The sequence below is a fragment of the Pundamilia nyererei genome, unplaced genomic scaffold (assembly GCF_000239375.1).
Source record: "Pundamilia nyererei isolate P.nyererei 1_Seehausen unplaced genomic scaffold, PunNye1.0 scaffold00018, whole genome shotgun sequence".
NCBI lineage: Eukaryota > Metazoa > Chordata > Actinopteri > Cichliformes > Cichlidae > Pundamilia > Pundamilia nyererei.
Genome location: NW_005187419.1, coordinates 4,597,829 through 4,608,258, shown reverse-complemented (window position 1 = coordinate 4,608,258; position 10,430 = coordinate 4,597,829). Strand labels below are relative to the sequence as shown.

The 10,430-nt window shown below is 39.5% G+C and overlaps 1 protein-coding gene and 1 long non-coding RNA gene across 2 annotated transcripts in view; one reads left to right on the top strand and one right to left on the bottom strand.

The window, feature by feature from the left end:
• Nucleotides 1-679: 679 nt before the first annotated feature.
• On the top strand, nucleotides 680-3,617 carry LOC102199143 (uncharacterized). The gene is made up of 3 exons (XR_311536.1): nucleotides 680-940; nucleotides 1,793-2,019; nucleotides 2,575-3,617. It is a non-coding gene; the product is annotated as an uncharacterized LOC102199143 (long non-coding RNA).
• Nucleotides 3,618-9,537: 5,920 nt separating this feature from the next.
• Nucleotides 9,538-10,430, bottom strand: part of prr14 (proline rich 14) — a 10,196-nt gene continuing 9,303 nt past the window's right edge. Inside the window, exon 11 of the mRNA XM_005726237.1 lies at nucleotides 9,538-9,909. Within this exon, the coding sequence (XP_005726294.1) occupies nucleotides 9,615-9,909 (295 nt within the window). The 3' untranslated portion in view covers nucleotides 9,538-9,614. The remainder of the gene's footprint in view (nucleotides 9,910-10,430) is intronic.

Here is a 10,430-nt window from a genome sequence, read left to right as displayed (position 1 = left end):
AACTCCCAACTCTTGAGCCACGATCGCCCCGTTGTAACATATTGGCAGTCTTTTTTTTTTCTTTTTCTTTTTTTAAATGCCTGGCACTATGACACAAAACAAACAGCACCCTGATTGTAACGTCACGGCAGGTTTTTTTAGTCTCAGGGAACAGCCGTATTTGTGTACAGTGGGTGGGGTCAATGTTGGAAAAATGCTCTCAGGTTGCATCAGTGTTTAAGAATGTATCTTATGCGAAGGTCAGAGAGTAGAGGGGGGTCAGGAGACTGGAAAAAAGCAGGGTGTGTTAAAAGTGATTGATTCTGCTGTGATGAGCAGAAAGAAAATCAAGTGTACAATCAGAGGAAAGGGCAATTTAAAAATAGATTGCAGACTGGAATCTCAGGTTTACCTGAAGGCATTACAAGTTCTGACACACCTTTCTCAGCTCTTCTGGAATCTGGTATGAAATAAGAAACAGTTGTAAGTCTGTGCATTATGTATCAGTGCGACTGCTGAGGAAGAGAAAGGAAAATCTAAACTGAAATAAAATATGAGAACTAACGCAACACTGTGAGGTAATAACAAGCTGACACATTTTATGAGTGGGAGTGGAGACGGGGGGGAAAGAGGGCAGGGCAGTAAAGGGGAAATGGGAGTGGAAGTCGCAAACAGAGTTTCACTAAAGGCTATTCTTCATGTCATTCAACAGCTTGTGTAGAGCAGGAACAGATCAGGTTTATGTCGTCTCTCTACAATCACAGTAGCGCTCTTTGGATGTCCATTTGTAAATATTTAACTGAAATCTTCACATATTAAAGGAAGGCAGCTCGAGTTGGAAAAGACCTGCTGACCATCTCAACAAGGCTTTGATATCACTCTGAGAAGAAGCCGGACAAACTTTGAACAAAGATCAGACTGAGGAGTGGATTCAGGACACTGCCTTTTAAAACTTGCTCAGGTTTGTACTTGATTTCAGCCTTTGAATGCGGTCTAAGTGGTCGTCATAGTGATTTAAAAAATCTTATCTCCCTAGTTGTTAATACTCTGTTTGCCTTGTAGAACCACCTTTAAGATTTTGGTGTACAGCAGTGTTTGATCAAAGCTTACTTAATAATCGCCTCATGTTTACTGTTGTATTCCACTTCATGTGAAGGGTGGAGGACGGAGTTTTCTCCCTCTTCACTACAAATGATTCGCAGCCCTGCATGTGTAATATTACACTCGGCTCATACATTTTCTCATCTCTTACCAAAAAATGCACAATGTAGGTGTCGTCCGCCCGGCTCTTTTAAATCAGAGGCTAGATAAGTAACATTTCAGGCTTCAACTTGCCGTAACAACCTGCCCACCAAGCTAGTTTTTCAAGCTATTACTTTATTTTTTATTTTTTATTAACAGGGGAACCCTGTTACGCACGCTGCTCACTGTATTGCAACATTCTTCAAAATATACTTTCTGTTTCTTATGGAAATACCCAGTCCTCACTCACATTCTCAAGAATACACTACATTTTTTTGCAGAGCGTGTTTAAACCCGTGGGAAACATTTATTTTAAATTCTTTTGAATCTGAATCGAAATTGTTTTGTTCAGTGGTGGAGAAAACCGGTTTACCTGAGCAGGGTTTGTCCTTTGAAAACAAACTCGTTCCTTAAAGTTGCTTTTATCTTGAAAAATCAAACATGTCTATCAAGCAGCCGTCAAACTGTCCGTTCAGTGTTTCTGTGCACACAAAATGTTTAAGCGTGTTTGAGATGTTCGTTTTTTGTCTTTTGGGTCAAACTTTCCCTAACTTTACGTCATATTTTGCAGAGATGTCAGAGTCATCCCAGAACCATCTAAACAACCTTGAAAGTCTTCCACTGACTACTGTAACAGGAACAGGTCTTCAACAACCCGACGAAACCTGCAGTCAAGTAATCTGTGAGGACTCTACTGCGTCCTGCTGCAATGACAAGTACCACAGGAAACTGGCCGTCTGTAGCATCATCTGCGGGTTTTCCTGCTGCGGAGTCCCAGCTTTGATTTATTCTGTCAAGGTACTTTATTTTAAGTCATGTTCTGAGTACATGCAGGCGTCTCTTATGAGAATAACCATACTTAGATTAACTGTCATGGCTGGTTTGGGATGCTTTTGTCAAATTTTATCTGACACAAGACAAGGGCAAGTAATTCCTGTTGGAAACCAGATTTCTTCATGCAGCTCTTCTTCAATTTAAAAGGGTTTTTCAGCTCTACAATCACCTGTTCGTACAGGTGTGTTAAAAAACTTGCCCTAAACCAGGCATAGTGCAGTGAATGAGGGTATGATCCTCATGTTGTAAGAAAAGCAATGTTCTGCGGAAGTTATTATTCATAATGTGCACTCTGGATTTGTTTCAGATCCTATGAGAACAGCATCAGAGTGTGCAGCAAAAACACAACTTCCACTTACACACAGCTCATTAATGAGAAACATCTTAACCTTCACATCTCCTCAGATCTACATATTCAATTATTATGTTCCCTTAGAATAAGAGAAACTGAAATAAAATGCTTCTTCTTTTTGAGTTCATCTTTAAATGAAAAATATTGTCGTGTGTTTACTTTAACAGGCTGAGGATGCTGAAAAAGCTGAGAAGGCCGAGCCGACGACAGACAGGAGAGCTCCAGAGTATTTAAGACAGGCCAAAAAATGGGGCATCATCTCCATCGTGACGTGGGTTTCCGTTCTAGTGTCAGCTCCATTGCTGCTGGCACTGGGCTCGTATCTCGCCACTTTGATTGACTGATCAACCTCAAAGGAGAACAGCCAGAGGAGTGTCTCTGCTGATGTTTAAGGAGACGGACAGTGGAGAGCAGGAAGCTGCTGAATCAATGGCTACGAACACCAAAGCTGTGGAGAAACTACAGGTTACATTAAATGGAAAAAGGCTGTCTTGGTTTTTCTTACGCTGAAATGGGTGCTGTCCTAATTTATACTTTTCTAGCTCCTTTAGTTTTTACACAAGGAACAAACATCTTTCAAAATAGTATTAAATGTCTAACAACTGTTTTTGTTATATGCTGTGATATTTATTAAACCATCTGTTGACCCGTGGACTATACGAACGTACATGTATATATTATAGATTGAAGATTAAAGCTGTTATATATAATATAAAGCTACTTAAATGTAAAGCTGCTCCCGTAAAGACTCAATCCTTAATATTCTTACAGTTATACTTTAACTTTCTTACTGTAGATGACTACAGATGCTATATAAGTTAATCAATCAATCAATCAACAAGTCACTTTAAAATGAGGCAACTTGTGACTTTAGGATTGAGTCTCTACTGGAGATAAAATGCGAGGCAGTGATTGGGGCAGTGCTTTATCAGGACATTATGAGGTCCTGTTCTTGCTATTTTAGTTTATTAATGTCAAATGTATATATATGCTGCACTTTTATACAAACATTGACAAACAATTTTATAATAAAATGAGGAAACCTTTATGGTCTTCATCCACTTGAAACATTTTAACATGTACTCATTAAAAAAACGTTGCCATGGGATTATTGCATTGTTACAATATTTACTTCATTAATGTCAAATGTATATATATGCATGTTGTACTTTTATACAAGCATTAACACAAGCTGTTTTCTAATAAAAATGACAGATTTTTTTATGCTTTGATTTGATTGAAGTATTTGTGCGTACAAAACAAAATATTTTAATAGTTTTACAGTATCTCATTATCATTTGACAAAGTTTTTTTTTTTTATGTATAGTGTTACTTGTACTGACCACATTCTTTTAATAGTTCAGTCTATCAGGGCGTTTGGAGAGGTCACCCATGTGGCTGGGTGACTTTGGCTCCCACATTTGGGTGAAGGAGGACTTTCTCCTCATCAACAATTTATCTGGGGTTCATGCCTGTGGTTGTGTGAGGTGTAATCAGAAACTGGAACAGGAAAAACCAGTCCATGTAATCCAAGATTCCCGGGAGTCCGTCAGTAGTGACTGGACCCATTATGTGACCCATATATTGGCCAGCAAAACCTAGGTGGAGTCTGGACCATGAATGGCTAGACCACTCCCATGGATGGATTGGAGGTGGTGCCTGTATTTGGTTTCTCTGAAATTGAGAACATACTTTTACCTTTTCCTCCAAAGAGCTCTGCATTCCCGGGCACCACACTAATGATCTGGCAACGTTTTTATTCAAGAAATGCCTGGATGAGCTTCATGCAGCACTTCAATCATCTGTGTTCATCCTGGGGTGGAACAATGACTCTGGAACCCCACATGATGCATCCATCTTGAACACCGAGCTCCTGCTGATGCTTGGCACAAGGTTTGCGCCCCTCCTGCTCAGCTGTTCCATTTCCTGTTTACTATGGTGTGATGAGAAAACCTAAACAAAAACATTTTATGATTTAATATAAACGTACCAGTCACCAGAAATCTGTTTGTGCAGATTTATTAAACCTGGTAACACAAACTAGACCGAACTCAAGGAACTACCTCAAAATGTCACGACCTCTGGCCAAATCAGAACCATTCATGCACCTCGAATATCCAGCATATTGAAACACAAGTGACAGGTTACAGTCAGGGGTAAGGTAATATAGTACAGACTGTATTATGAATGACACACTTATTTTCCTACTTATTATAAAGCAATTTAGATAGAGCTGATTCAGATAACACGACCTTTCCTCTGGTGCCACCTTCAGATTCAACCAGTTACAGTCTTTATCAGGCGCGGCTTCATTCCTCATGCACAGTCCTGTCATTCAGAAACGTACATGGTAGAAGCACAGGTTTATGTCGTCATCCTACAACCAGGTGAACGGTGTTTGAATGACCATTTGTGGACATTTTTAAACTTCAACTGACACGTTTTAAAGGAAGACACGTCAGGTTACAGAAGGAGGAGAGAACATACCTGCTTATCATCTCATCAAGACTTCGATATCACCCTAAAAAGAAACCAGACAACCTTTGCTTCACTGAAGGAGTGACAGCACACCAAAGAAATCAGGTTTGTACTTTATTTAAAACCTTCTCAATCAACTCATGTTTACTGTAATATTTCACTACATTTGAAGATACAGGCCATAATTTAGTTGCTGTTTATTCACAGAACTGTGTAATATTACAGTCCAACACTCAGCTGATACTTTTTCTTGATTGCACCAGCCAATCAAGTTTTTCAAGTTTTTGGTTTGTTTTAGAGAGGAGGGAGTGTTTTTCTTTTGTTTTGTTTTTAGGTAACAGGGAACATCGATACCTATCATCCTCTTCATGTTACACTTTTCACGGGATACTTTTTATTTCCTGTGAAAATACCCACTCCCCCAAAAAATTCTCACACGCACTTAAGAAAATACACTACAAATTTTGCATATTTTGCAGAACATGTTTAGACTAGGGTGAAGAGAGGAGCGGTGCTGATCTGATGGTGGGAAAGGATGCTGGACTAACCTGGTGTACACGAACATATAGCAAGAGGGTGCTGGGAGGTGCTGGGAGCACCTGGTTCCACAAAGTCCTCAATTCAAACCTCCAGCAGAAATTTCAAAGGAGGCTGGAGGCATTAAGTCTAAATAGATACTGTTCTGCTCCTTCTTTGCTGATGGAGCTGTGGCCATAAGGTGGTTGTGGCCTTTTGGGGGGAAACCCCAAATCAGATGGAGGTGAAGAGAGCTGTCAAGCTGAAGAAGGGTCGAATCTGATTGGTTTGTGGGACTCAGGAGGCAGATAATGAGTGCCAGCACGCCAAGCCAGTGCAGCTCTATCAATAGCTTAAGGAGAGACTTGGGCGAACCTCAACTGAGCATATGGTGAGAAAGTAGAAGGAGTACTTTTAATGTCCTATATCCCAATTTTGCTTAGAGGAAAGAGAGTCTGGGAACAAGAGGGATGGCTCGTTCACTACTGTGGCTGAGTTCACCAAAGTAGTTAGAGATGTGCACGGGCTACATGAAATCTACCCCCATGAATTGACTTGTGTTATTTTTACAGGTTATTATTCAGCTTTGGACACACCAGTGGGTAGTGCCCAAAATGAGCCTTCTTCCTTTTTGAATTTTATCTGAGCTCTCCTGTAGTGATGAAGTGAGAAGCTCAGTCATTCAGGAGGGACTGTCTACTAGCTGAGATGTTTGGGATATGTCCCAGTGGGTGGAGGCAGCTCCAGGATACACTGGAGAGATTATATTTCTCATCTGGCTTGGGAATGCCTCGGTATTCCCAGGGAAGAGGTGGTCACGGAGAGTTATGTTTAGACATGCAGAAGGCATTTCATATAAAATTCTTAAGTGGGATTTTGTACAGTCTTGTAGGAAATTAATTATTAAAGCTGCCCCAAGCCAACTCATTGTAACACAAGCCACATGGTCAGCAACAACAGTTCACCCCGAGCGCTCCAGTTTCACAAAAGAAAGACTGATTTGAAAAATTAAGGACAATATAGCTAAAAGAATTAATACATAAAACCCTTTGATGATTATTTGGACTGTTCTGTCTGACTATTAATGCAGTGTGATGTACAAGTCAAAAAGCCAGAGCAATAACAAAATAAACATTTAACTAAGCAGGGTGAAACCAGCAGATAGAATGAAACCAGTTCCTTAAAACTCCTTTTTATCCTTTAAACAAACATTCTTATCAAGCAGCCACTGAAACCATTAACTTATCCTTCCAGTGCTGTTGTGCACACAGAATCCTTACATTGCTTAAAGTTGTCTCGCACAGCTTACCACGTCTTGTCTTTGAGTTTAAACTTTCTCTAACTTGACGGCATATTTTGCAGTGATGTCAGAGTCATATCAGTTAGATGCACCGATAGAGGAAGCGCTCCCGCTGAACTCTGTACCAGGAACAGGTGTTCAACAACCTGAGGACACTGGCAATCAAGTAATCTGTGTCGGTGAGGACTCTGCTGCGTCCTGCTGCAGTGACAAGTACCACAGGAAGCTGGCCATCTCTAGTATCATCTGCGGGTTCTCCTGCTTCGGAGTCCGAGCCTTGATTTATTCTGTAAAGGTAAGTTATTTTCTCTGCAGGCAGGCAACCTGCAGCAAACCTGCATTTGAAAACTTTCTTATGAGGATAAGCATGTTTATATTTGACAAACACCTTATCTGCTACATCTCTTTACAACTATATACTAGTCATTCATCATGTTTGTTAGGCATGATCTTTAAATCAAAAGTATTGTCACATCTTTACTTCACCAGGCTGAGAATGCTGACAAAGCTGAGAAAGCCAAGCGGACAAGAGAAAGGAGAGCTGCAAAGTATTTAAGACAGGCCAAAAAATGGAGCATCATCTCCATCGTGACATGGGTTTCCATCCTGGTGTCAGCGTCTTTGACACTGGTATTACTGGTGCTGGTCCTATCAAACCTGGGCTTTGATTGACAAACCTCAGTGGAGCACATCCAGGGGAGTGTCTTTAAAGATTCTGATCAACTAGATCACTGAAGCTATGGAGTAACTAAAAGTTACAATAGCCTTAAAAATACTGAATTTGTTTAGCTTGTGCTGAATGCGCTCTAATCAGCCTTTACAAGAACAAACAAAGCTGAAAATCGTATTAAACGTATTAAAACTGTTTGTTATATGCTGTAATATTTATTTGACATTATATGGACATGTGGACAATTCCAACTGCAAATGTAAAAATCCAGCATTGCCTATAGTTACAGAACATGACACAATATTACACATATACATTGTAAATCAAAGATTACACCTGTTACGCTCCAGTAATTACCCAAACTTTAATACTCTCCATTACACTTTAACTTCCTTACTGTAGATAACTACAGATATTAAGAAAGTTAATGAATCAATCAACAAGCCACTCAATTATAGCAAAGAATAACTTCAGGATTGAGTCTCTACCAGATATAAAATGCGTGGCAGTGATCGTGGCAGTGTTTCATCAGGACATTATGAGGTCCTGCTCTTGGTGTACCACATTGGCATTATTGCATTGTTACTGTATTCACTTTATTAATGTCAAATGTATATATGCTGCACTTTTATACAAACATTAAACAATTTTATAATAAAATGAGTTGTGCTCTGAGTTGCTGGAAACATTTAACACACACAGATAAAAAAAACAAACAAACAAACAAACAAACAAAAAAAACAAAAAAAAAAAACCCACCAATGATTACAAATGTGCAGACAAAACACCTACTTGAACACATCTTTACAGTTAAGGCAACCCCATTAACATTTGGCAAATATATAATAAACACATATAGGCTGTTTAATGACAAGTTAATACTTGCAATGGAAATATAAACACCACGGAAAAACAGCAGTGGACACTTCCAGTAATCATTAGAAATGCTTACTGGAGAGTCATATTGTCTTTATGGCACATTTAATACAAAAGAAACCTCCACAGTTATGAAATCACAAACACAAAACATTTCACTGAGGCTCTGCCCTGAGCTGAGTACAATGACGTATGCAGTCCAAACTACATGTAGACAACTGATTGTACTAAATGTGGTTGTGAAACCGAGTCCAGTGACTATGAATCTCCACCTGGCACCTTGAAGAGTATATTGTATTCGGCATTTAGTTAATTAAAAAAAAAAAAATAATAATAATAATAATAATAATAATAATAGCTGCCTATATAACCACTTACAATGATGTGGTAAGGTCACAACATCTAAGGTGATTGACTGCTTTCTTCCAAAAACAGACAGCTGATTAGGATTCTGTGTATTAGGGCCATTCTCGGTGAATAGGCTAGCGAGGAAGTCGTAATCCACAAGAACACCAAAGATTAAATTCATAAATTTACAAGAAATTTTAAGGCTGGATCAATTTCATCATATCACAGACCCCACAGACTGACACGAATAATTAAGAACTATATAAATGCTGGCGATTTAAGTCGAGAACCATATTATCATCCATCACCCAGACAGACAGAAACAAAACAAAACACAAATTGATCGCAGTTATGCTGCACCTCCTCACTGACATTTGCACCTAAGATTCGCTCTTTACATCTCTGGTGTAAAAACGTAGCCCATTCTTCCTTTGAGGTTATGATTTCAGGCTTTCAATTTTCTTAAAACTGTGACACTTTAATCTCCTTTCCCCCTAAACATAAAAATTTAAATCTCAGGTTTTTTGTTTGTTTTTTTAAAGTTGCACCTCAAATGGCCCAAATGCACTTGAAGAAATCAGACACAACGTGCATTATCACTTGTCAAACACACAGTTACTGTAAGTGAATGGCACTGAGTCACCCTGACAGGGAGTTTGGCTTTTCATATTGCTGATTTTTTTGCTGATGCTAACAGTTTTCATCCATCATGGACGGATCGTAACTAAAAGGAAGGGACAGCGACGGCAATGATTGAAAAACGACTTACTCTACACATTCTTAACCACGTTTATGAGGCAATACTTTTAACGGCGCTATCATGTACTGTTCTTCAACTTTCAGGCTACAAACGCTACAGAATAAACATTCTTCATTTAGAACTTGCCACCAAAACATTTATACAGACCGTGTTGACAAAAAGAGTTGCTGGCACACTCAATCTTCATGTTGAAATATTTATATAGACAGTATTATCTGGTTTTTAATGGCTGCCAAAACAGTCACCTGAGAGGCATCGGTCAGCTGTCTTTCTGATCATGAATCAGCCACAAATTGAGCTGATCCAGCTTCGCACAGAGCAGCGAGTCCACATCCTGCACGCTGAGGGACGGTTCGTCTTTAAGGAAGCCCCCTCGTCGGGTCCTGGAAGTGGAAATACCTGCTTTACTCACTCCGACAAGTGGCTTCTTTGGTTTTCTGACCTCGCCGACCTCCAGGAACTCTAAAAATCGTTTCACACGCCTCTGACCAAACCAGGACTCAGAGCCATTCCTGCGATTGAGAGGCACCTCCTCGAATATGGTTTCCAACCGGCTGAAATGCAAGTGAAAAATTCCAGTCAGGTCACTGAGGTAAAGCAGCAGAAAATTGATTACACACACAAACCCACTCACCACACCTTTTCATTTCTAATAGAATGATTCAGCTGATTTAGATTATATGACTTTTCCTGTGGTGCCACCCTCTGGTTAGACTAAGCTTCTTTACTAAACTATACTGTGTCCCAAGCAGGATTTGATTAATGCAGCAAGTTTATACAAGATTGATAGTGATATTTCAAATATTAGGCAATACACAAAGAATATGAAAGTCTGAGAAGTAGTACAAATTTGACTAGGGCTGTGCGATATGACCAAAATTTCATATCTCGATATAAGACATTTATCGTCCCAATAACGATATAAGTCACAAAAATTGAACATTTTCTGTAAATTCTGTGACTCTCGGGCAGCTCGACTTGCGTGAAGTTTTTCCGGCTGGGCGTCGTGTACATGGAGTAGAGTGTTTTAACCGATGCATGAAACGATACATTTTTAGACATAAGTTGTAACGGC